Source organism: Saccostrea cucullata, unplaced genomic scaffold, assembly GCF_032062105.1.
Source record: "Saccostrea cucullata isolate Sc308-1 unplaced genomic scaffold, CSIRO_AGI_Scuc_v1 ctg4225, whole genome shotgun sequence".
NCBI classification, from domain to species: Eukaryota; Metazoa; Mollusca; class Bivalvia; order Ostreida; family Ostreidae; genus Saccostrea; species Saccostrea cuccullata.
The window spans coordinates 21,471-48,708 of record NW_026931528.1 but is presented as its reverse complement, the minus strand read 5'-3'; the positions used below and the strand labels follow the sequence as shown (position 1 = coordinate 48,708).

The following is a 27,238-nucleotide window of genomic DNA, read 5'->3' as shown; positions in this document are numbered from 1 at the left end:
GTTGTCGATAGGTAGGTCCTTGTGGAAGTTTCCGGTTTTGGTTGCGAAGGAAAGGACAGCGATAAAGCGATGCCGATAGGTAGCGCCTTATGGAGGTTTCCGGTTGCCGACACATGCCATATAGCGGCTAGCGAAGCTAACCGCTTAAAAAATGACATCTCATCCACAAAGACACCGAAAGGGGGGGACTACATTTTTGAATTTCCTTGTTTTTTTTGTTTTTTTTTTTCATTCATACATGTACTTTTGATTGCAATTGCCGATAAGTTAGCTGTTTGTTATGATTAATTTTTTTTTTTTTTTGAAATACTGACTGAATTAAACAAATATTTTTTCATATTTTTTTAATCCAATACTTAATTTATGATTCCGGTTCAAAAATAATTAATAAATCAAATATTTTGATCTTTTTTATCTGATGAGTTTTCTCTAGATGAACCTAGTTATTTAATTAAGCTAGTCAAAAGTATTGTTTTTTTTAGAAGATTCACATGCATTAATCATTCAACATCTAGAGTATATCCTATTATATCCCGCGTGTTTTTAATCCCTATATAGTCATTGCATCGTACATGTATATTTAGTACCTTAGAATCGTTGAAATTGTTTTAATTTTAAGAATTTTTTTTTATCTTTATTTATTCCAAATCATCATTTGTTGGATATTCTCAAAAGTGTTATCCCATCAGATAAAAAAAAATGACATGCCGCAATATCTAACTACTTTACAAGTTTCAACAAAAAGGAAATAGATAAAATTGTGGATATAAGCTTTAGCCAAACATTTATGATCTTTTAATGTTAACCCTAGCAACTTAATCCTTATTATGTAGGAACTCTCATTGTCGTTAAACTAGATTGTTTTCCCGTGTTTTCTTTTCTTCATATCTGTTTAAATATTCCATTGACACCGGACCGGGTGACTGACTTTCTTTTTAACTGTCGTGATGCAATATTTTTTTAAAAAATACACAATGCATCCCACTGTGTTTTTGCCGAAATACACAATTAAAGATGGGCGTACGATGGACTGGCTATGTCGTGTCCTGACACTTGTGACCTTTTTTATCATTGGTAAGTCTATTTTATTAACTGTTTTTTGATATATATTTAACCGATATATATTCTGTGATCAAATCGGTATCGAATATTAAGGTAAAACCCCCGTCCTGATTTTTAAACTTCCTTATTTAATTCTTTTTCTTGTCTTCGCTAAAATAAACAGCTACTGACGACTGTACACACAATCAAAATTATAAGGCAGTCAAAAAACATTCGTTGAAACAACCTCGTAGTTCCATATGCCAGCGATTACTGTCCCGCCTCGGGAAAAAAAATAAACTGATAATTTGATTAAGCATGTAGAAACATATTTTTATCCATCAATGGTGTGTAGTAGTGTACATGTATTATATTTTCGTACTTTTGTTTTTTTTCAAAATTTTATGCTAAAATTAATATTTTCCCCTTTTAAATTAAATCCTTATTATGAAGAGTAAATTAAAATTTTGAAAATATTCTTTTACTTCTGTGGATAATTATATAATTCGTATTGCTTTCAATTTGCATAATTAAAGACGTATACGTATATAATGAAGTTTGGATAGTCTATTTGTCTCATATACATGTATTCTTGGATGCAAGTAAAAATGTTAATAGTTCAGGTTTAATTAATAACATTACGGTAAGCTGGATATGGGGGTGGGGTGGGGTGGGGCAATAGCCCATAATTCAAAAGGGGAAAGGGGGGGGGGGGTGTTAAACGAGTAGAACTTTACATAAGTAATTGCTATAAAAAATTCTTTTGAATAATATTAATTCAATTTTCAAATACGAGTATGTACCACATGTTTCAAGCATTGTAATTTCCCCCCGGGTTTTTTGATTATGTAACTACCCGAATTCATTGTTTATCTTTGCAATTGACTGTGCAGATACGATGACAATTGCGTCGTAAACAAAATATTTGGATTCATCATAATTAGACCGTGAATTTCATTTAAATGGAAGTACCGGAATTTAAACGAAATAAAATTCACAAGTCCTAGCATTATCTGGAACAATCTTTTTAGGTGAAATACTAGAACTTGTTACGAAAAATGGAAGTTATAAAGAAGGCCATTAATTTAATCACATGTTATAACACAATTTTACAATATATTATGAATAAAAATATTTTGAATATACCCTTTAGCTGTACTGCATCCGACTTGAACACACACAGCGAGCTAGAAATTAATTTTTTTTTCAATTTTTTATCATGTTTATCGTTTTTTTTTGTTTTAGGTCCCAACGCTAATTGTTCATTGGATAGAAATTGCTCAGGTAACTTCCTAAATTGACATTAGCTAGCAAAGGACCTACGCCCCCGGTATTCGGTATAAATCCCCCCTCATAGCAAAATGAACTTGAACCGTAATGTGTGTTTGTTTAACGTCCATCTCGAGAATTTTTCACACATATAATATATGGAAACGCCACCACTCCCGGTGGAGAGCTAAAAATTTTGTCCAATAGTGGAGGCTTTTTTGTGTAACACCTACTGCAACACTTGTTTTTATGTTCACATCGGGAGAAACTCTAAACCAAAGCGTCAAGGGGGCAGCTTAATTTAATCAAATGAAAATATTCATTGTCATAAACTTTTTGTTAGAATTGCTATATAAAATTTACATATATTGTATTAATCACATTCGTAATTATGTCTACAGATTCCCAATCAAACGTTTTACTGTGAAGGACCTAAAATACAGCGCCAGATGTCGATAAAGATATCAGCTCGTGAGTATTCAAACGTCTCAAAGTTAAAAAAAAAATATTGGCATTTATTGTTATTGCTCAAACATATAATTATATAGATACATTAAAAAAATAATGCATTTCAGAGTATGGTCAACTTACCAATAGGTTTTTTTGGAGTTCGTATTGATTCTAGGCGTCTTGTGTGTGATTGTTATAAAAAGAAAAGCAAGATATAGTCAACATTCTCGCCAACAAGGTAAAAGGTTTAAGGTATCAGAGGAAAAAGGGATAGAAAAAGATTGCATAGATATATAGATCCACACATTAAAAGGGGGGGCTAAGTAAAGGCAATAAATGAATTTAAGTAAACCCCTTATTTCCATTTTATTTTTTCCAATGAAAATCCCGGTAAGGTAAAAGTTTTAAATTTCTAAAAGCATATTGACCTCTCTATAAACTTGCCTAAGACAATTTGAATCTTTGTAGCAAAACCATGTTTTAGTCAGTCCCAGGCAATAAATATTTACTAGTAATATATGAATAACTAAAGGTTTTTTTATTGAAATATCGATATCAGGGACAGTGATGAACCCCAAAAGGCTATAAAAACAGTACATGAACTGAGAGTAGAGCAAACAGGCCTCTAAAGCATCAGAGGTGGGATCGGGTGTCATGGAGGAGTAAGCATTCCCTTTTAACCGGCCAGGCTCACCACATGTTCTTTGTAATGATCGGGCATACGTAAAAAAGCAGAACATACTGTAAATAAATAATAGCCTGACATAAATTTTATACAATCATATTTCAGATCGCCAGTGTGGATTAATGACCGCTGCTATTTACGACATTGTAACACAGAGCCAACGTACTAATGCAGGAGCAGGCGGAAGTCCAGAAATAGTAGTGCATCCGGTGAAACCGCCAAGCTATGACGAAGCCACAAAGGATTCTGAACATCCAGAGTGCCCGCCGCCATCATACAGAGAAAGTCTGAGACAATCTTTTAATGAGTATCCGGAACATTTTTGTCGTAACATTAAATACTAGGAGGGTGCAATAAAATTTGTACATTTATATCTTTTTATTTAATTTTTGGGGTTGGATTATGTTAATCTCCCATGGCAATATTTATATATTTTTGAAATTTATACATTTTAACTGCTAAAGCTAGTTTTCCAAACGTAAACCTGAATTTAAAAAAGTAATGATTTAAGTGCAAGAATGTGTGCTAAATTAAATTTACCATTTCACGTTATACTTTATTGTATGGTCTTGTTCGTTGTGCAAGTGTATTTTCGACAGAAGAAGTAAACTGGCAATCATTTTGTTTGTATGAATGTGTTTGCAATGAAGGAATCAAGCATTAACAGTTGTTTAATTAAGTAAAAATAATATTTACGTTACTGTATGTTGGTGTGTGAATGTCTTGGCTTAGTGTGCTTGTTGTTTGAAGGTTTTTCTTCTGTCCGAGGAGTAAAATTAGCTTAATGTTGCTGCTAGTATGCCAAAACTGTTTAATCTTAAGCTCAAGGTATTTTCTGTGATTATGTGTATATCAACGTACCCAAAATGATATTCCTTTTGTTGTATGATATTGAATGGCACTCACGATTTGTATTGAATTAACATTCATGATATCCATATTTTATTTTTTATGACTGTTGTGAAAAATATATAGAAATGTATACATCATTATACATGTATATCCTTATGCATCGGGGTTTTTTTTTGTTATTATATACAAACAATTAATATCATTCATTATTTTTTAATAAAAGTTATTGAATTCAGTTTCTTGTTGAAGTTTATTTGTTTTTTGTTTTTCAGTTGTCTCTTTTACTTTAACATCTAAGCGTAATTTCACATATGCTTGCAATTGTTTATTAAAGAATCTTTTCAATTTAGGACTGAATTTAAAGGCTTTAAAATGTGTTTGGATGGCGAACAAAAGTTAGCGAGCAATGAAAGCGGTTGAGAATGGGAGGCAAGAGAGCTTATAAAGCATTGTTAAGATGCTGACAGGACAGGCCGGGTAGCTGACAAATAACATCACCGAAGAGCAAGGGGTGTGTAGTTGCTGAATAATACGTAAATATACGAAGCTCAAGAACATAATTCAAACTCTAAAGTCCATTTAAACGTTACAAACCAGGAGCAGAGCAAACACAGACCTCGAAAACATCGGAGATGGGATCAGGTGTCATGAAGGAGTGAGAATCCCCTGCCAATCGGTCACACTCGCTGTGTTATCTTTGTCATGTTCAATAGGGAAATAAAAAGCTAGGTTCACTTTCTGCAAAAAATGGCCCTGTCCTTATATTATATTAATTTACTATCACCTGTCACATTTCATATATCAAAATAAAGTAGAGATTTAGTGCTTTCATTTCCTATGACAATATTTTCTTTTCTCAAATTTTGCAGAAAACATGCGTTTGTGACTACCTTCAGCAAAGAATTAAGATATGAGCATAACCAACAGTACAAAAATTAAAACATGTTTTATGATCTTCAGAAACAGATCTTAATTATGTAATGGCACATTTTGGATCAGAGGTTGTGCTCTATATGAAGTAGTGAAAAGATACTTCAACTTTGCCATTTTTAAAAGAATTTGCAGGATATGAATAAAAAATGTATATTCATTTTGTGGACTTCGAGAAAGCTTTTGAGTTTGTGCACAGAGACAATAAATGCTGTGTGATTGACGATGATAACGAATTCACAACCCCTTTCCTTAAACTGTGATGTAAACTAAGGCTGTTGTATGTCATGTTTCTTGTTTCTCCTTGTGATAGACTGTGGTGCAACAAGCAGTCAGAGAAAAAAGAAACGGGATTCGCGGAGACTTCACGAATATGCTTAAAACCTTGACTTTGCCGATAACATGACACTGTCTGGAACAAGGAATGATATCCAGTCCAAGACAACCAAGAACAACTTGACAACTTGGTAAAAATCGGGTGAAGCTCAATGTCAAGGAATGCAAAGTGCTGAAGATAAACAACTAGCATATGATTTGGCGACAAAGAATTGGTCAGGTTCACATAGCTTGGCGCAAAATGTCACAATGGACAGCGGAGGTACTATTGATATCATGAAGAGGATAGGGCTCTCCGGTGTTACGGACACAGCAGAAAGGCCAAAGTCACTCCCATCAAGGGCATGGTTTTGTCTGTCTAATTGTTACATGGCTGTGAGACTTGGAAGCTCACCACGACAGAGGAAAATAGAATTGACATCTTCCAGGCCAAATACTCGTAACTCCTAAAGGATTTTCAAAGTCCGGTGTCAGCAGCATATCCTAACCCAGGCATGAGATGGAAGATTAATACATGTAATATATAGAAGCTTTTACTTGTAACGACGAATCAATTGACACGACTATCGATACCATTACATATTTAGACCTCCTAAGAGAAGGTCTACCTACATGTAAAAGCAGTAAGGAAAGGACACAAGTACTGTAGCAGCCAAACCTTGGTTTGATCCCGAACTAAGAAAAAAAAGCATGCATTAATCGAACAAAGATTAAGACAAAAAGTTATCAAACTAATTGACTGGAATTTCCTTGAAAAAATCAGAAACATTCAAAATTGAAATTAAAAATTGTCAACTCATATTGAATCACGACTGAGTGTTACTGGAAAAAAAAAACAATTCAACGACAGGTCTACAGTGTACCATGGCACGCCAAATCCACAAAAATAAGCAAAACATAGTTTCACAGTCGATAAACTAAGGTTATCGGTTGTAACTATAGTTTACGGACTGTGAACTATAGTTAACAACGTTAATCTATATTTTACATCTGTAAATCATAGTTAACGTGATAATCTATGTTTCACAACCGTAAACTATACTTCACACCAAAAACAATCATTTGCGATCGCAAAACATAGATTATCTGATAAATACAGTTTCACGATTTGTAAACTATGGTTTACAACTCTTAACTATAGTTAACGATCGTAAATTATAGTTTACATACGTGAATCTATGTTTATCAACAAAATCTATTGTTAACGTTTTATTAGACAGATAAACTAAGATTATCATTCGTAAACTATAGTTAACAACCGTTAAATATAGTTTTACAGATGAAAACTATACTTAACGAATTGTAAACTATAGTTCACGGTTTGTAAACTATAGTTTACAGACGATAAACCTAGTTTATCAATTGTGAAACTAGGTTTAGCATGCCAAATTCACAAAAATGAGCTAATCATAGTTTCACAGTCGATAAACTAGGTTTATCGATTGTAAACTATAGTTTACGGTCTCAAAACATAGATTATCTTATAAATACAGTTTCATGATTTGTAAACTATGGTTTACAACTCTTAACTATAGTTAACGAACTTATATTATAGTTTACAGACGTGAATCTATGTATATCAACAAAATCTATTGTTAACGTTTTATTACAGACATATAAGCTAAGATTAGCATTCGTAAACTATAGTTAACAACCGTTAAATATAGTTTTACAGATGAAAACTATACTTAACGAATCGTAAACTATTGTTTACGGTTTGTAAACTATAGTTTACAGTCGATAAACCTAGTTTATCAATTGTGAAACTAGGTTTTGCTCATGTTTGTGTATTTGGCGTGCCATAGTGTACACTTAATATTCCCGTTCACCACGACATTTTTATTTCTTGTAGTTTTTTAACAAAAAAATTTTTTTTAATTCACTCTGATTCCATACACAAGTTCTCTTAAGCTTTTATTTTAGGAAATGTGTCATATGCCGAGGTCCCTCTTTCTCTTTGATAATCCCTAATTACATGGTCTTGGGAGACAAAGTCTTTAAACAAAATGTTGGAATTCCTATGGGCACGTATTTTGCCCACCTTTGTTAGCGAACCTATTTTTCTGCTTCTTCAAGCAGAATTTATTTTAAAACATCTATAGATATGAGGAAAAAATACTTGCTGTGGCTTTCGACTACAAATTTAAATGCATGTACACTGCATGGATCCCACAAATTGAAATTAAACATACTGCAGTGTCTACCACATCTTTTTAACATCATTTTGGATTTTTAATGACAAGAGGCGACAATGGACAACACTACAAAATGTATGATAAAGGAGACATCTTCAACTTTTACATTATCAAATAACTTTTCTTTTATATATTATACATGTAGTGATGTTCTGCGCTACCGGGTATCACTTTCATTTTGCGTTTTCGTCTAATTCAGTAGTCAAAAACACGCTCTCTGATAACGCTCAGTTCTATATTGGGACAGGCTACTGCAAACTCCATACAGTGTCAATTCTCCTGGACTACTTTCGTGCCCAACGAATAATGATATGGAGTTGTAGCGTAACGTAATACTGAGCTGTCTGGAGCTTGCAGGCTACTGACATATAAGTTTTCAATACAGGGATTACAATAACCTCGCTTTACAGTTAGCATTTCGTATATTCTATGGTCTTTATGATAACATTATTAGTAAAGGTGTCCAATGTGCTTAACTTTAAAAATCGAAATTTAAAAATCGTACTAATTATAAGGCCTGAATTGTTTTCTAATACTAAATTTGATCACGGGAATAAAGCCTTATCGATTACTTATCAAGACACAGGGACGTAGCAACAGGGGGGCCAACATTACCTTTACTATTGAAAATGTCCATTGAAAGTTTGGTCCCCCCCCCCCCCACTTCTTACCACAGTATAGTAATATGAATGAAATGTAGGAAGGAAATGTATGCAAAAAAAAAAAAAAAAAATGGAAGTGAAAGGAAGTTGGCCTTCAAAAAAAGTTGGCCACTACCCCCATACCCTCCCCCCCCCCTCCACGAAATAGGATTTTCGAGTTTGGCCAAATTTCTTTTCAGGTAAGCAAAAAAAATTTTTTCTATGGTTGCCCCCCCCCTTTCAAAAACGATGCTACGTGCCTGAGACATAATTACAGTGTTTTTTCTCCGAGGTACTCATTTTCTAACTGCTTTATTTTTCTCTACACAAGCCCATGTGCTCTTCCTTTGCACCTGTTCCCTGGTTTGTTTGTTTGTTTGTTTTTTTTTTTTTTTTCTAACTTAGACACATAATAAATCTATTTAATAATATAAATATATGTCTCCGTTTTTAATAAAGAATGACATTTTTATTTTAGAATGAAAATAATCCAGTACACGTTGCAATACAGTTAAAATATTGCAAAATTCCCTAGCCATTAATCCTTCAGCCATCGTATTTTTTTCGGACATCCTTTGTTGAGAATTTTCATCGGGATCGGGATATAGAAAGTAAGAACGATAATTCAAAATATGTCGTAATGTTGTTTACAAGAATAAATTGAGGATCTAACATATCTTTCACATATAAACTAAAGGCCAAAGTGAGTAGAATAATTTCAGTAAGCATAAGGCATATCATTTCCATAAATATGTGAATGCATATTTCAATATGACTTATTTTGAATGGCAAACGACGTAATGTTACAATTTGAATTCAGTCAACATTAGTCAGATATTGACATAACACATTTCCGAACTAGGCCTAGAAGTCGGTAAAAATGTACTAAGCCCAGAAACTTTTATATGTTTCGTTAAACATTTTTTTTAAAAATTTACCCTTCCTAGGACAAAATATTGCAAAAGGGAAATGTAGCAAGTGCCCCACCCTTTTTCGCCTGTGAACTTATACAAAGTTGATTATGATGTTCTGCATGGCTATTAGTTCCTAGGGATCTTGTTAGGTTGAGGTCCCCAGCTACGTAACAGGTAAAGGACTAGGGATGAAGAACCAGGGGTAGAGTTCCCTGGAGATTTTGAGAGTTTAACGTGTTAACACGAAGACTATTATTAAGAGATCTTTACTTTGACATGCAGAATACATGTATTAATTACCTGTAATCTTACCACCATTCAGCTATATTTGTCAGTGGAGCCTATAGAGACCTAAAATTTTTTTGTTTGATTTAATGGGGATGGTTGCTGTAAGCACCCCTCTCAGAATCAGCACCTGGTACAATGCATCATGATGTATACTGCTGAGGATGATAAATTTTTGTTGTTTGGAATTGGTCTCCTAATTGTTTGTTATTTGGAATTGGTCTCCTATTTTTTTTATTATTTGCAACCCTTGATGCTTATGTAATTGTCAGAAACTGATTTTTACCTGTGAAATGTTTATGATGTTTGCAAGGTAAGCTGAGCCTGCAAAATGAATGTTGGCAAACCCTTAAATCAACAATAATGCCAAGGATGGCAAATAACAAATGAAAAGATAGTTATTCTATTCTATCAGAGAATTATATATTTCATATTCACAAATTTCATTACAATAGTGAAAAATTTCTTCATGATTTTCAGTACACCATCATGACGACTGCAGGTCCAGGTGGATTTCAGGCCGGCACTGCTGTTGTCCCGGCTACTCAGGTGGAAATCAGTGTCCAGTGCAGGTAACTGGTTTATACTTACACCATTGACTGGGGGAATATAGATCAGTGTCATGTTTATGTCAGATTTACTGTTGTTCTGCTTTGTTGTAAAAATTGTCAAAAGACCTTTAGCATGTTTAGGAAAGTTTTTATAAATAAAATAATTTACCTGGCTAGGTAAGTTATTTGTCAACAGTAAACAGCAGGACATTGTTATAATATTAGGTTTATACTGAGAGCCAGTAAATTAAAATTCTAAATCAGTAGATAATTCACTTGCACTGTTGCACAACATCATATACATTGTTTACTGGGTTTTTTTTCTTTCAGAAATTTAGCAGACATGGATGTTTTCTCTAAATCAGACCCAATGTGTGTTTTGTTTATGAAAGATATAAAAACTAACACTTTTTATGAGGTAAGGCTATCTTTGAAAAGAAAAAAATATCACTTCAATATTTGAAATCTGAGCACAGTCTGAAATTATTTATCCTGTTTATATGGATTTGAAATTAGGTCGGAAGAACAGAAACAATTGATAACCAGCTCAATCCAAACTTTGCCAAGAAATTTACACTCACCTACCTCTTTGAAGAATTACAGAGCATTGAATTTGAAATGTGAGTAAATGTAATAAAATTGTAATCTGTCTTTACAAATGTCAGAGCTATCATGTATCAACTTAAGATATATTTCAAAATCATATTTTAGATATATAACAACTAAAGTAAAGTGTGTATGTATACATTGTTTTATGATGTATATTTAAAGTTAATACATTATACAAAAAAATAACTTGAAAGTTAAGTACGGAAGAATTTTTTTTTTCAATTTCAGATATGATGTTGATTCTGCTTCTCATAATTTGAAAAATCATGTAAGTGATTTATTATTTCTCAGTTAAAGGCTTGGACATGTTGGAGATGGGAAAAGTCATCTTTGTTTTTTGTTTTTTGTTTTGTTTTGTTTTTTTTTTTGTTCTGTTTCTGGGTGGAAGTATGAAAGAAAAATACACATCACAAATAGCATATCCACTTTTTAGAATATGTAAATCATTCAATTGATAGACACCAAAATAATCGCCTATATTTATTGGTAACATAAGTAATTGAGGGCTTTCTGCTGTAGGACATAATTGATAACTTTCTGCTGTTGATTCTTTTATGCTGTAGGATTTTATTGGACGGATGGAGTGCAGCCTGGGAGAAATTGTAGGGGCACCAGGAGGGAAATTAGAAAAGCCTTTACAGTAAATTATGCTTTTTCATTTAATTATTGGAAATGTTGGCTGATTATTTTATTTACCAAATATGAAATGAAAATGTTTTAGAAAATGAAAATTTTAAATGGTTATACCTATCTTGAACAACACTAAAATATAATTGTTTTGAAGTTGTTGCTGTAAGAGATAAATAAAACTGGGAGATGCCTCAGATGTGTTTGAGCTCTTTTAGTTAAATATAAATGATAAACAATGGTTGGTTCCACACTCACAACTTCTGTTTATACTTTATGGACTCCTGCAGATAATTCTGTGAACACAATTTACTAAATGATGTTTAAATTTATACACTTTGCAGGGGATCTAGGAGAAAGAATGGGACAATAATAGGTAATTTAAAGTACCATAAATTCATTGAGCTGATGGGTGTTTGAAGGTGCTTGAAAATGTTCATTTAATAAAATATACATAGATTTTTCGTGCCTAAGATTGTTGCTTTGTGTTGCCACAAAACAATGTACTTGCCTATGTATCAGAAGATAATGCATTGAGAACCTAAATATTGCAGATTGATTATTGATACATGTATCTTCATGTATGATACACTTGCTATAGGCCCAACTGTTTAGAGAATGTGCACATTTTATATATCAGTATTTGGAAGTTTTTAAATAATCTAGCTACATCAGTATGTGGGAAGATGAAATATAATATTTCCATAATTACAGTTAAATCTTTTAACATATGCTTGGTTTTGAAAAAAAGAATTGTGATATTTTCAGGATATGATGATGATATGTAGCATATCATTACTGCTTCTTACATGTATATTAATTTTATTTCTTAGCACTTACACATGTGTCATGTATTTACATGTAGTTCTAAATGAAAGAATAAGGCATTGTTCATAATAAATTCAGGAGCAGCAGTAGCTAGCAGTTCACTAGTACAATCTATTTATAGTTAAAATGTAGACTACATGTATACACATGTCTTATCCTTGTTTTGAAGCTAAGTTATTACCTTAATGAGTATTTAACCTATGTCGGTACAATGTATCTGTAAACTCAGCATGAGACACCCTTTAGATATGTTGCTGACCTGTGTGTATGTTTGTTTGTTTTACAGTCAGAGGAGAGGAGCTAAGCAATTGCAAGGTTTGTTGTTTTAATCACAGCCAGAGGTGTTGGTTCCTGTTACATGCAGCATGTATCTCTCCTAAAATGATAAAATTTGTTCTCATTTACATATTTGAAAAGAAGCAAAATGAAAATTTTAAATTATACATGTACATCTATAGAAAATTTTAAAAATTTGATAGTTTTCTCTCATTTTTAAATTTAGCTTGACGCTTAGTCACACAAAATTTCTTTTAAAGTTGCTTTCGTCTCGTTTTCAAATTCAGGAGGAGATAACTCTTCATTTCCGAGCTAGTCATCTGGATAAGAAGGATTTCTTTGGAAAGTCTGATCCTTATTTACAGTTATCCCGAGTTAATGAAGATGGCAGGTGAGTTAAACGAACCCCTTCTCATTATTTATAATGAATGAAGATAACAAGTGAGCTATGGTGCCCTCCTCTATAACCACATTTATAGAAGTAATGTAAAAATGAATAAATAAAGCCCCGTCTCTTCTTAATTAAAAGTAGGTCAAACTTCTTGGTTTAGGTCTTGATAATGAAGTCAAGAATGCTAATATTATGGTATTTTCTGTGGTAATGAACTAGTAAAATAAAAATTTCTCTTATTAAAAATTTTGAAAACTTGTAGGTAAAGATACAGGGGAAATTTAGGTACTTTTAGAAAAAATTGTTAAAGGTAGTGTTTTTCATATATAAATACTGTACCTCCCCATGTTCTTATATAAAATCTCTATCTTCCCTTGTTTAAAAGTTATCTTTTCCATGCATGATTTTTTTTTCTATAGTCCTTTATAGTTATGGAATTAAGAATGTACACTATACAGACTTTTCTTGTTGTTGTTGTAGTTACACTGTGGTACACAGAACAGAAGTCATCATGAAGACGTTAAATCCTACCTGGAGACCCTTTACAATCATGTCCAGGGCCTTGTGTAATGGAGACTATGACAGGTGAGGCTAGGAAATATACATACATTGTAGCTGTAGGTAATGTAAAACATTCAATGTTGGGTTATGGGCTCATAATAATTTCCTTTTGTTATAAAGTATGTGTGTGAGTATTTTTAGTCAAATCTTTTTCAAGATTATAAAATCTAGTAAATACATTTCTTTATCTTTTTTCTTCATAATTGGGAAAATTCTAAAAAATATAGATATTTAAAAAATTAAGCATACAACTACATGTACAATGTATACAGATTTGTGATTTTTAAATACCATGTAAGTAGAATTTTTAGCAAGGATTTAATTTTGGCATTATTAGCAAAGGTGCTGACATCGCTAAAATTGAATATCGCTAAAAATTAATTGCGTATTATTTGTAATAGCTTCTTTAGTTAGCATTTTAAAATCGCTAAAATTACTTCTCGCTAAGAATAAAATACCAGATTTTAGATAGAATTCGCTAAATTTGCGTCTCGCTAAAATTTCGACTTATATGGTATTCAGAATGGAAGAAAGCATTAATATGCTTGGTATTATGAAATAAAGATTTTTTGCATTTTATTTATTCTACATTTTAGGAGCATTAAATTTGAATGTTATGACTGGGACAAAGATGGAGGGTATGTACAAGGTTTTTAAATGAATTTACAGTATAACATGCTCATAACAAAGAGCCACGCATGAAATAATGCTTCGTTATAAGTGTAATATATTATATTATTATGCTTCTTGTCAGTTTGTCTCTATATAACCCATACCCTACTATTCTCGCATAGTGGTCTAAGGATTTATATAGCTTAAGCATACTATGCCGAAATAGTGCACGGCCTTATTTTCTGAATAAAATTCTTCAATGCACCCACCGAGAATTGAACTCACGACCATGAGGTTGTCAGTCCGATGCCTTATCGATTACGCCACAGAGACGATCACTGATATGGAGAATTTTATTAAATATATAAACTTAATTTATACAATTGACACAAGAAGGAGAAAATAGACAAATATTATTTGAAAACAGTTACTTAGTATATTTATTCTAAGGAATCTTAGATAAATGTGTACAACAAAGTTTCAAACTAATTACATACAGATCGTTAGATGAATTGATATCATGGGGTCATTAAAACGCTTTTTATATAGCGCTTGATTGAAGGATGTAAAAGAAAATTATCAATGAGAATCCACCTCTGTAAACAAATCAGTCTTACTTACAAAACAGAAAATAAAGATGAGTATCTTTGGGACAGAAAATCCCGACCTATTTAGAAATAATACTAGTAACCAAAATAACTAAGCATGCAACCAATTTTAGCATGAAGATTTTGAATGAGTTTTTGCAAGTGCGCTGTATTACCACCATTATTTTCAGGAAAAAATCAAATGGATTGCCGCATAAATAATAACAACAGTCAGCATAATAATAACAATAGTGTTGCATTATGCATGTACTATGCCTAAATAGTAGGCAGGGTTTGACACATAGTGCACTCGCCTCCGGCTCGTGCACCATGTGTCAAACCCTGCCTACTATTTAGGCATAGTACATGCATAATGCAACACTATTATATAAATATATCCATCTGTTAAGTGCTTAATTTGATTTAGAAGGGGAATGATAATCTTTTTGCTCCAAGTATCGATTCATTATTTTAAAAAAAAATGAAATCAACTTCTGAAAGTTGTAGAAACATTTTCATCATAGATAAATTTTGTATTTTTATCTGTATTTTTTTAAGGCACGACTTAATTGGAGAATTTACAACAAATCTCCGAGAATTGTCAAGGGGTCCTTGTTCTTCCAATGTTTTTCTAGTAAGATATTTTGCCATTATTGATTGTCTCCTGGTTAATGATTTGAAAGAGAGTTTGTAATTTTTTGGGAGATTTATATTTACATCAACTTATTCATCAATTTGATCTTTATGTGAGAAAAAATGTGATCTTTATGTGAGAAAAAAATGTGACATTTTATATAACTCTTCCTCTTTTAATGAATATTAAAGTGAGACATTGATTTTATGAGTATTTTCACACCAAGATTCTGAACATGTCAAATAAGATGAATCTTTCTTTTGTTAGCTTATACACCCAAAGAAACAGGCAAAGAAAAAGAAATATAAAGATTCAGGGGAGGTAATTCTACACACACATTTTTTTTCAATCTGACATTGTTTACTTGGGGATTATACTGCATAAAACAAATATTTCCAGCCATTTTGTGAATTAAACAGTTCCTTTAAAATCAAAATTTATTTGTATTTTTTCCCTCTTCTGTAGGCTTCAATGGGAGCCAATGAAGCACAACATGGATGATCAAAAGTACAAGTTTAATTATGTTCCCCAAACGAAGTTGGGGAACATATTGTTTTTACTCTGTTTCTTATTATTATGTCGCCCCGAACGAAGTCGGGGACGACATATTGATATTGTACGCATGTTTTTTTTATCCAGGCTGTTTCTCGGAGATGGCTGGGACAATCTTCCTGAAACTTTCCTCAAAGGACGATCACTGGTTGTAGTTGTGCAGTGAGGTTGTTCAGTTCCAATATGTCTACCGTTGCCATGGAAACCTGTAAAAAGCGACAAATTTTGTCCGAGAGTGTTCTCTCTGGTCCCTTAAACGTTCGTCATAAAACTTTTCTTATTTTAATGATTAGTATCTGTAGTGATGCAACTCGCATTTAAAATTTTCAAATAATCGATTATTGCCATGGAAACCAGGTGAAAGTTAAAATTCTTTAATTTCGATTTTCTCAATAACTACGCAGGCAATCGTTTTGAAACTTTCAGTGTTTATTCCTTGCAATGTGTCAAAGTGATTTCTACTTTAAAAAAAATTGTAATGAGTCGCTCACAGTTGTCATAGAAACGAAACAGAAAAAAAGATTCAGATGTACACATGTGTTCTCCAAGGTCTAGGTCAAAGGGTCAAAGTTCTTGGTGTCCAATAAAAGTTCTTTTCACAAGGATTACATATTTGAAATACGAAAGCCCTAGCCCTTACCGTTCAAACGTAAGGTACTATGTTCAAGACAACCCCCCCCCCCCCCTTTTTGAAGCGCACTGCCAGGTAGAATACACAGATATAACATATACAATTTACAGGTAACGTTTTAAAAGTTTCATTCATAAAATTCAGTTCTCCTGATGTGATTTGATAGTTTGCCAACAGTCATTCTTCTTCTGTCTTGTCTCTAGATTTTATAATTATTTTGTTTTTTCTATATAAAAAATTACGATTGTCAACTTCATTTATTAGCATTTCGCGTTTTTTGGTATATCTATTACTTGTATATTATTAATTTCATTAAATAGTGCAAGAATAAATTAGAAAATTGGTACGTTATTTCCATAGTTTTTATTCATTCATAAATCTTTGGATCCGCTCCTATACAGGTGCGCTAAGCCTTGATCACTACTGTAAACAAAACATTCATCTCGCCGAAAATGTTCATGATTCCGCTAAACTGAGAAAGTTTACACATGATTTATCTTCTCATAACAAACATCAGCTCTCTGCAATGCAGAAATGCTTGAATTGAAGGGGAAAATTCAGGAGTTATTGATGGGAAAAATTCAGGAGTTATTATTATGTCGCCCCGAACGAAGTCGGGGACGACATATTGATATTGTACGCATGTTTTTTTTATCCAGGCTGTTTCTCGGAGATGGCTGGGACAATCTTCCTGAAACTTTCCTCAAAGGACGATCACTGGTTGTAGTTGTGCAGTGAGGTTGTTCAGTTCCAATATGTCTACCGTTGCCATGGAAACCTGTAAAAAGCGACAAATTTTGTCCGAGAGTGTTCTCTCTGGTCCCTTAAACGTTCGTCATAAAACTTTTCTTATTTTAATGATTAGTATCTGTAGTGATGCAACTCGCATTTAAAATTTTCAAATAATCGATTATTGCCATGGAAACCAGGTGAAAGTTAAAATTCTTTAATTTCGATTTTCTCAATAACTACGCAGGCAATCGTTTTGAAACTTTCAGTGTTTATTCCTTGCAATGTGTAAAAGTGATTTCTACTTTCAAAATAATTGTAATGAGTCGCTCACAGTTGTCATAGAAACGAAACAGAAAAAAAGATTCAGATGTACACATGTGTTCTCCAAGGTCTAGGTCAAAGGGTCAAAGTTCTTGGTGTCCAATAAAAGTTCTTTTCACAAGGATTACATATTTGAAATACGAAAGCCCTAGCCCTTACCGTTCAAACGTAAGGTACTATGTTCAAGACAACCCCCCCCCCCCCTTTTTGAAGCGCACTGCCAGGTAGAATACACAGATATAACATATACAATTTACAGGTAACGTTTTAAAAGTTTCATTCATAAAATTCAGTTCTCCTGATGTGATTTGATAGTTTGCCAACAGTCATTCTTCTTCTGTCTTGTCTCTAGATTTTATAATTATTTTGTTTTTTCTATATAAAAAATTACGATTGTCAACTTCATTTATTGGCATTTCGCGTTTTTTGGTATATCTATTACTTGTATATTATTAATTTCATTAAATAGTGCAAGAATAAATTAGAAAATTGGTACGTTATTTCCATAGTTTTTATTCATTCATAAATCTTTGGATCCGCTCCTATACAGGTGCGCTAAGCCTTGATCACTACTGTAAACAAAACATTCATCTCGCCGAAAATGTTCATGATTCCGCTAAACTGAGAAAGTTTACACATGATTTATCAACTCATAAGAAACACCAGACCTGTACAGTGCAGAAATGCTTGAATTGAAGGTGGCATGTCAGATTCGTTTTCCGGCCGAACCTCTACAAATTAAAGTAAAAGTAGGGAATTTTCTGAATTCTCACTGGCGTTTTAATACACAAAATAATTCGGCTGATCTTCTTAATATTTAATATTTGCCAAGCATTTTTGGTAGGAAAGATACTGCCAATTAACAAGTATGAGACTCAGTTCAGTACATCTGCCCAATTTCTTGTATGCAACTCTGCAATTTTGGACTTGTAATTTTTTTCCTGCACTACTTTCTTCTCCTACAGATTCTAAAAATAATGAGTGGGATGTACCCAATTAAGGTCTTCCGTTTCTTACGGAAAGAACTTATCATACGACTGGATGGTTGTCAAAGCTTAGCTAATGGGCCATTGTTTTAGTGATGATAAAAATGAAAGTCTTGTCCAAAACGGGGCGACATATGCTATTGCTTGCAATAGCAGACTTTCTAGTTATTATTATTTTTCTTCTTCTTCTTCTTCCTGGGTACTTTTTTGTCCGGGAGTGATCTTGTAAACTACACATCCGACTTAGGTAAAACCTTTTTAGGGTCAGTAGGCATGTTATGTAGATTTGCGGAACGAAGGTCATTTTGCGCGCACGTGCTTGCAAGAGCGTGCACGTGCAACACGTGAAATGACCGATTTAATTGATATAGGCGTAACTTTTTACATTTTTGATGAAATGCTTTGAAACTCATAATATAAAGATATTTTAGAAGCATAGACAATATGACATGATCAAAATAGCAAGATCTCACGCGCATGCACGTGCGCTTCGCTCTGATTGGCTGAAACTAAAGTCTCAATATCTTTCTTGTTTTTTGACGAAATCCTTTGAAATTTTGAACATAACCATGCATTAGGATATCCTACAACATGATACATACTGTATCAATAATCATGAAATCACGTGCATGCACGTGCGCTGCAATCTGATTGGCTTAAACTTTAAATAGCTATAACTCCCTTGGTTTTTAAGCAAACGGGGTGGGATTTACAACATAGATAGATGTAATAGACTTCTACATTAAGGTATGGTCACCTTGAACATGTGTCACGTGCGTGCACGTGAAATGAGTAAAATCAAAAATACACTTGAATGAGCGTATTTTTGAATACTTTTTGATTTAGTATATTAAAATATATAGATTGTGTAGACAAGATGATATGGTCCTTATGCGCACGCTTGCAATGCTAAAATTTGAATGAACTTGGTACACTTCTGGGTAAACGTTGATAAAGTCTCAAATGCATAGAGTTTGTCTTATTTAATGAAGCTTACAGGGAATATGGCATCAAAAGGGAGTTGGGGAGCGTTTGGGGAACATCTGTAACGGTCCCCGTTACAATTAGCACTAGTTTTAATTAGATTGATGTTGCATCTGTCTTTCTCTTTTAAACATCTAAATATTTTTTATTGCAGGTGCTACTATTGAGTTATAAATCAGAGCAGATCTTTTCGTTTCTGGATTACATACAAAGTGGGTCAGTAAAAAACAAATATATATATATTTTTTTTTGCAAATGATAACTGTTAACAGGTATCTACTGTTCTTAGCAGAATTTCAAAAACTTAGTGGATTTTTTCAATTTTTATAACAAGGAAAATCATCTAGATATTTTTTTCCTTTTGTGTATGTTTGTATTCTAAACTTAAAAACTTAAGAAGTAAATTTAAAATGAGATAAAATAAACCTTTAAGAGAATTTTAATATGATTCAACACTTAATTGATGTTAAGGTACAACTGTCAGAAACTAAATTTTTAACTGAAATCATTTAAAATTTGAAAATGAAAAAAAAAATTTATTGATTTAGTAGCACTGAAATGAACTTCACAGTAGCGATAGATTTCACTGCCTCTAATGGAAACCCCTCTTCTCCCTCATCTCTTCATTACCTGAACCCATACGGAACCCCAAACCAGTACGCTGCGGCTATTCAAGCTGTAGGAAACATTATTCAGGACTATGACAGGTATGGAAACCAAACATGACAATGAATGTCCAGGTGTGATTAACATTATACCTGTTCTATAGTGCTCTTCCTGTTTATCCGTATCTGCAATCTGCATGATCAGTGTACTGTACAGTACAACGTACATGTACATCTGATCTATTGGCTGTACAAAAAATGTCACATATACATGTATTTCACCCATGCAAAGAATCATGGTGGAACACCAACATTAATGGTAAATAGTATATTCTCTTGCAATTTGAATTGTTTATCAGAAAACATAATTTTTTTCTTGTTGATGTTTTGTACAGTTTTTGGTACAGTATTTTATGGGCAATATACTGTATTGTTAAATTTCAGTATTTCCAAGGCTTCTGTACAGTTGGGGGGAGGGGGGTGTGTGGCAACGCACTCTGAAAAAATTACGCACTTTGAAAAAAATTTTCAAAGTGCGTTAAAATTGGGACAAAATCAACGCACTTTGAAAATTTTTTTCAAAGTGCGTTAAATTTGGGACCAACTCAACGCACTTTGAAAAAAAAATTTTCAAAGTGCGTTAAGATTCTACATCAATATATTTTACCATGGAGACACTTAATGCACTTTGAAAAAAAAATTATATTTTAGTCATGGAAAGATTTTATTTGTTATTTCTCTTTCAAAAAACTAAGCCTAACCCTAACCTCAAAAATGAATTGATTTACTCCCGTCGAAAAGAGGAGAAGACGGGTATAAGATTCCTCAGTCCAAATCTTTATCTTTCCAATACATACACTGTATAGGTGTCGGTAACAAACGGGGGAGGGGAGCAATAAACCTCAAAAAGGTACGCTGCATTTTCAATGTTTATACGATGTATATAGCTTTCCAAAATAAGTGGGGGGCTTAGCCCCCCATCCCCTCCCCTGGCCCTTCGCCCAGTCTCGATGTCTATGCTATACTCAAAGCATTCATATAATTATGTATTTACCTAACTGGTATGATGTTGAAAACTTTCAAAAATAAATGAGTTAATTAAAACAGATGAAAACTAGAAATTTTTAAGTACGGTTAAACTTATGAGAGAGAAAGAATTTTCATAGTTTTGAACAATCAAATTGGCCCCTTTTTATTATGATAAATGCAAAGTTGCTTGAAGCTGTCCTCTGTTAGTGCCCCCTATACACCTTTACATCTACTTATCAAAGACTAGAATTAAAAAAAAAAGAAGAAACGAATTGATGAACTTAAAAAATCGTCACTCTTTTTTCAAGACCCTTTAATTTTCCCTTTTATTTTTTCAAAACCTTAAATATTTAAAACGTCAATATCTCAGGTCCTACAGTGACTTTATGATAAAAAAGTTATCAAACCAGGATCTGTTATTTATCATACCGATTATTTGAAGGAATTTTGATCAATCTTTACATTTTTTTGAAAGTGCGTTAATATGGTCGATATTAACGCACTTTGAAAAAAAATATTTTTTTCAAAGTGCGTTAGCTTGGTCCCAAATTTTAACGCACTTTGAAAAATTTTTTCAAAGTGCGTAATTTTTCAAAGTGCGTTGTAACAGGGGTGTTAAAATTGATCCTTTTTGTACACATATTTTACAGAATAACTTCTTTTTCTTCAGTGATAAGCTGTTTCCAGCCCTGGGATTTGGAGCAAGAATGAGTGATGGCTCTGTTCACCACGAGTTTGCATTGGTAACAATTTGAAATTAATTTTATACTTTTTATAATCAAATCCAGATGCATAAATAGATATGATGAAAACCAAGAATAAAATTAGTTAAGGGTATATTTATATTTAATGGATGTTAAAATCCAAACTAGTAAACTATCTGTAATATCAGCACTGGCAATAGTCCCCTTTGCCTCTTGACTTGTAGGTTAAATGACATATTTTTTTAGTATAAATATGTACAATTGTAAATGTTTCAATTAATGAAATACAATTGTTACAATTACACCAGATTTTTTTTAATCAGAGAGATGCAACAGTTCCCAATTTTTAACAACACTTTCTTTGATATATTGTAGAATTTTAACCCCTCCAACCCATTCTGTCAGGGAGTAGAGGGAGTCCTGCAGGCATACTACAACTCACTGAAGAATGTCCAACTGTACGGCCCTACAAATTTCTCCTCCGTCATTAACCACGTAGCCAGGTAAATACAGGTGTTCTTTAACTGATACCTTGTCATTAACCATGTAGCCAAGTAAACACTGGTGTTACATGTAACTTAAACCATGTCATTAACCAAGTAGCCAGTTAAATACTGGTGTTAACTTATACCCTGTCATTGACCAAGTAGCCAGGTAAATACAGACCTTGACATTAACCACGTAGCCAGGTAAATACTGGTGTTAACTTATACCATCATTGACCAAGTAGCCAGGTAAATACAGGTCTTAACTTACACCTTGTCATTAACCATGTAGCCAGGTAAATACATTTGTTAACTTTAACCCCACCTCTTTTGATTTTCCCGTGAAATCCTGGCTTACGATTGGTTATAGTCTGTCACGTGAAGGAGGTGGATTACTTATACCCGGTCAGTTGTAAATCTATACCCGGTCGATGTATTACGTCACAAACACAACGTGACGGCATAATAGGCACAGTATTAGCAGAGAAAGATATTGATAAACCACAGATAATACGTAAATGTTTCATCGGTGGGGTAAATTCGTTACATAGTCTTTTAGTGACAGGGTACGGGATGATACCTGGTTAGTAAATTTCATACCTGACTCGGCTCCGCCTCGCCAGGTATGAAATTTACTAACCAGGTTTCATCCTGTACCCTGTCACTAAAAGTATGTAACTAATAATACCATGTTATTGACCAAGTAGCCAGGTAAATACAGGTCTTAACTTACACCTTGTCATTAACCATGTAGCCAGGTAAATACAGGTGTTAACTTATACCATGTCATAAACCATGTACTCAGGTAAAAACTGGTGTTGTAAAGGTTTTTTTAAAGTTACATATTGTCATCGAGTGTGTGTTTTGTAAATGGGAACTATTTGGCCATGTAAAAGTCTTTGTCAGTCTGTCTAGTCTGTATTGATTCAGAATATACTAGGTAATTTTGATAAATCAGAACCTTTGGGATGGAGTAGGATCATATTTGGTAATGAAAGTTTTACATTGAAATTCATTACAATATAAAAAAATGGAGAAAAAATCTCAAGAAAAGCACAGGTATTCAACACAATTGAATTCCAATAGTATGGTTCTTGCATATAGTGCACACTGTACTTATTTCTTTCAGATTTGCTCAGGCAATACAAGATGGCAGTCAGTATTTTGTTTTGCTTATCATTACTGATGGAGTGATCACAGACATGCAGCAAACCCAGCAGGCTATTGTTAACGTGAGTACAGTTAGTTTAGTGTAAGCACAGTTTATTTTTAATAACTACAGTAAGTTAAATAGACCTTGTACAATGTCCAATCCATTGTTTTTGTCATTATTGTGCGTTTAACTTGCAGGCCTCCAGACTCCCTATGTCCATTATCATTGTTGGTGTAGGGGACGCTGATTTTACTGGTATGTGTGATATAAAATGTCACTACATTTAGAAGGCATTATTTTCAGTAACAGTTTGTTATATCACATATTTTGAAGATGTTAAACATGTACACACACATTCAGAAAAAAAATACAGTTCATGTTTCTAAAGAAATTACTATTTTCTGGCATTCTTTGACTATTAATATTAGGAAGATGAGACAACTTGCTTCCTGTATTTAACTGAATTACTTATTTCAGCTATGAATATTTTGGACGGTGATGATGTCAGACTATCTTACAATGGAGTGTACGCAGAGAGAGATATTGTACAGGTATTGTAACGTATTGCTACTTGTCCACTGTTTTATCAAGTTCTTAATGATAAGATTATTTCTGTAATGCTGTTGAGCTTTTTAAGTACTGTTCAATCTGGTAATTCTAAATGATAGAATGCTTTTAAACACTTCTAGTGGTGTTGAGATCTTTATGTTCCATTCAATCAGATAATTGTTCCATTTAAATTTTCTTTAATTATGTAAAACAACTCCAGATGTTGCCATGGTGATTTTTCTAATTAGATGTAACTAAAGTTTTTAATTTTTTTCCCCATAGTTTGTTCCATTTAATGACTTCCTAAACCTTGGTAACATGACGTTGAGTCAAGCAGCCCTAGCTAAAGAAGTGCTGGCAGAAATACCGGATCAGTTTTTGTCGTACATGAAAAAGCACAATGTAAAACCCAGGATATCGGCTACTGCCCCACCATAGAGCTACATATCCCTGAAGTAGAGATATCATTTATCATGTTTACAGACTTCAAATGCTTCTAAGATTTTTAATGCAATAATTCTTTTTAATTAATTTACTGCTGTTAATTCAGTGTGTATTCATAGTGAATTGATGTATTAGTGCTGTTAATTCAGGGTGTATTCATAGTGAATTGATGTATTATGCTCTTAACAATTATTGGTTTTAGATTTACTAGGGATCTGTACATGTACACTGTATATATCTCCTTGATTTTGCAGGTGCTTTTACATTTACTTGTATCAATTCATGTAAGTGTGTTAATAAGAAATATCAGCCATGTGTAGAAAAGGCAGTATCTGAAAAGAGGTGTTAATATTGCCCATGTGAACAATATAGTTTGTAGTTTAACATTCTGTAGATGTTTTGACATTGTTTTATGTACTTGTCTTTGAAACAACCATTCTTTCCTTTATAATTTCACAGCTTTATCTTGCAGTATTTAATTAAAGCCTAAATGTAGGTTCCTGTAGGAATAGAGACATTTGCTGTGATTTCATACTAGAATTTTTTAAACATTCTTAATGTGCAATATACATTGTCAAGACATTTAGGTTGGTGATTCTGTTGCTTATATACCTTTTATGGCATTCTCTTTAGGTTTAGACTGATAATTATAATTTTTTTATGTAATTTTTACATTTTTATGTAATACATTTTATACAATTTATTTTTATCTTTAAATGACTGTGTGAGATATTTTTCACTTTCTTTATTGTCACTAAGGGCAATTGAGAAGACTCACTGATGGACATTGGATGTGGCATCTGTTGAGTACAGACTTTAAACTGGATGCTGTTTGGATATATATTGACTGTGCATTGGTTTCAGTTTGTATCTCAATTAATTTTGGACTACCTCCAGTTTAGATCTCTGTTGATTTTGAATTGAACACAGCTTGGATAACTGTTGATTTTGAATACTGTAGAAGTACTTTTTTTCCACGTGGTATTAATTTACGCTATGTACGCGGCCACAAATTTTCCGCGGAAATTTTTCCAAGCGTACTTTTTATAAATGTAAGGCATATAGTGACAATCTAAGAAATCCACGTTATTTTCTATCCGTAGATTAAAAAGATATTAAGATTCCGCGGAATTATGATTCCGTGGAAAAAAATACGTCTACAGTATGCTTATAATGCAGCATCCAATGACTTTGAACTGACTATAGTATAAATATTAATCAACTCAATGTACACAGTTATTTTCTCTTTAACAGATGCTCAACAATGCTCAATACATTAAGATGTAATTCATTTTCCTAATTTGTACAAATTGATGTAAGCATAGCAAATGTTTTTAATTGCTTATTCTTTTGTTAACTTCTAACTTGGTTAGATACATGTGTACTGCAGCACCAACACTTTGATTTTAGTTTCCTGTGTTCAGTTTTAGCTGTGAAGCTGTTGAAGTTTGTAAAACACGCAATTCTGTGATTTTAGAATGCATTTTAGAAATGTTCATTGCAATAAATGTGTTTAAGTTCAGTTTTAGGTTATGTGAGTCACTTAGGTGACCAATTGCAATCTGTTTTTGTTCATTTTTGTGCATTGTTAGAAATTCAACAGGATTTATATGGCTTCTTCTCAAAAAGGGGATTCAACAGTTTTGGTATAGGAAAATCAGTGGGACAATGATTATGAATTTATGGCCACTACTTCCTAATTATACAGTAAAAATGCAGCAATTCTTTCAAATTCTTCGCTAGACTACAGCAGTTTGTGAAAGCACTAGTTCGTTGTTTACAACTGAATGTTAGTAACAATAGATAGTTTAGGCGACAGTCTGACAAACACTGGTAAATGACAGCATCACCCTCAGGCTTGACCTTTTTATTGATCCTTGGTTGCCTTTTTTCTCTCGATTTTAAGCAATGTATCACACTATAATATCAGTTTATGTTCCTTTATTTCATAATTATGAAACCATGTTTTTATGGATCCTTTTCAGGGTCGTATTCTATTTTACTCAGGTGACCGTTAAGGCCTCTGGTCCTCTTGTATTTATTGCTGTTCTTAAGATGTAACATAATATTTAAAACTAATACTGATACCAGTATATCTTGAAAAGTTTCAATATTTTTTTTTTTACTTTTACTATTAGATCTATATAATTATATATTTAAAAATTTTGCAAATAAACTTCAGAAATCATGCACCTTTTAAATTTTATTTTAATTTCACTTGAATATAGTTAAATATCACCATTAATTAGCTGTAAGAGAGAGAGAAAGAGAGAGTTGGTTATAGCTGGCGAAATTCTTAAAATATTCTTTGTAATAATAAATTAATTTGTTAAATCAATTTGTTAAAACAGAATAATAAAAGATAGAGCCGTACGTGGTTGTTATAAACACTTCCGTAGCTCTTAGATAGTACAGTTTACTCACAATTCTTAATGGAACTGACGCCAATCAATTATCGTTTAATAAGGTCTCTGTTAAAACGCCATTCAAGGAAAACTCTCTCTCTGTCTCTCTGTGTGTGTGGGTGGGTGGGGGAGTTAGTCGATATTTCTCCTCAAGTCCCCGGCAAATGATGTTGGCAACAAAAATTTACCATATATATGTGATTTACATCAGTACGTGTAATTCATAAGTATTGAGGATAGACACATATTAACACCAGTGACAGACTTACGCATTTCCTGTTATACGATCATTCATCCCCTTGGTTCGTAATATCTGACGTTTCCAAGGTTTTTTTTAACGATTTTCATATTTTAAGTGCCAAGAAAAACATCAAAATCATGAAA

The 27,238-nt window shown here is 32.9% G+C and overlaps 1 protein-coding gene and 1 long non-coding RNA gene across 3 annotated transcripts; both read left to right on the top strand.

The window, feature by feature from the left end:
* Positions 1-2,919: 2,919 nt before the first annotated feature.
* Positions 2,920-4,532, top strand: LOC134232869 (uncharacterized). The gene is made up of 2 exons (XR_009984870.1): positions 2,920-2,998; positions 3,551-4,532. It is a non-coding gene; the product is annotated as an uncharacterized LOC134232869 (long non-coding RNA).
* Positions 4,533-9,012: 4,480 nt separating this feature from the next.
* On the top strand, positions 9,013-26,718 carry LOC134232865 (copine-8-like). Of its 2 annotated transcripts, none has more exons than XM_062714841.1 (21): positions 9,013-9,102; positions 10,079-10,170; positions 10,480-10,567; positions 10,666-10,769; positions 10,987-11,026; positions 11,322-11,398; positions 11,730-11,761; positions 12,500-12,528; positions 12,777-12,880; positions 13,361-13,465; positions 14,038-14,079; positions 15,199-15,274; positions 15,542-15,595; positions 19,635-19,696; positions 20,032-20,187; positions 21,785-21,857; positions 22,194-22,321; positions 23,433-23,535; positions 23,654-23,711; positions 23,934-24,007; positions 24,288-26,718. In XM_062714841.1, exons 2-21 carry the CDS (start codon positions 10,088-10,090, stop codon positions 24,441-24,443), a joined length of 1,644 nt encoding a protein of 547 aa, XP_062570825.1. In that variant the 5' UTR covers positions 9,013-9,102; positions 10,079-10,087; the 3' UTR covers positions 24,444-26,718. The 2 variants fall into 2 exon arrangements, with proteins under 2 accessions (XP_062570825.1, XP_062570823.1); XM_062714839.1 differs by having other exon boundaries at positions 20,029-20,187.
* Positions 26,719-27,238: the final 520 nt, after the last annotated feature.

Coding starts and splice junctions, on each gene's coding strand:
- LOC134232865 (XM_062714839.1), top strand. CDS start 10,088: ATGACGACTGCAGGTCCAGGTGGATTTCAGGCCGGCACTGCTGTTGTC. Junction 14,080..15,198: donor GACTGGGACAAAGATGGAGG/GTATGTACAAGG, acceptor TATTTTTTTAAG/GCACGACTTAATTGGAGAAT. Junction 15,596..19,634: donor AATATAAAGATTCAGGGGAG/GTAATTCTACAC, acceptor TTTTTATTGCAG/GTGCTACTATTGAGTTATAA.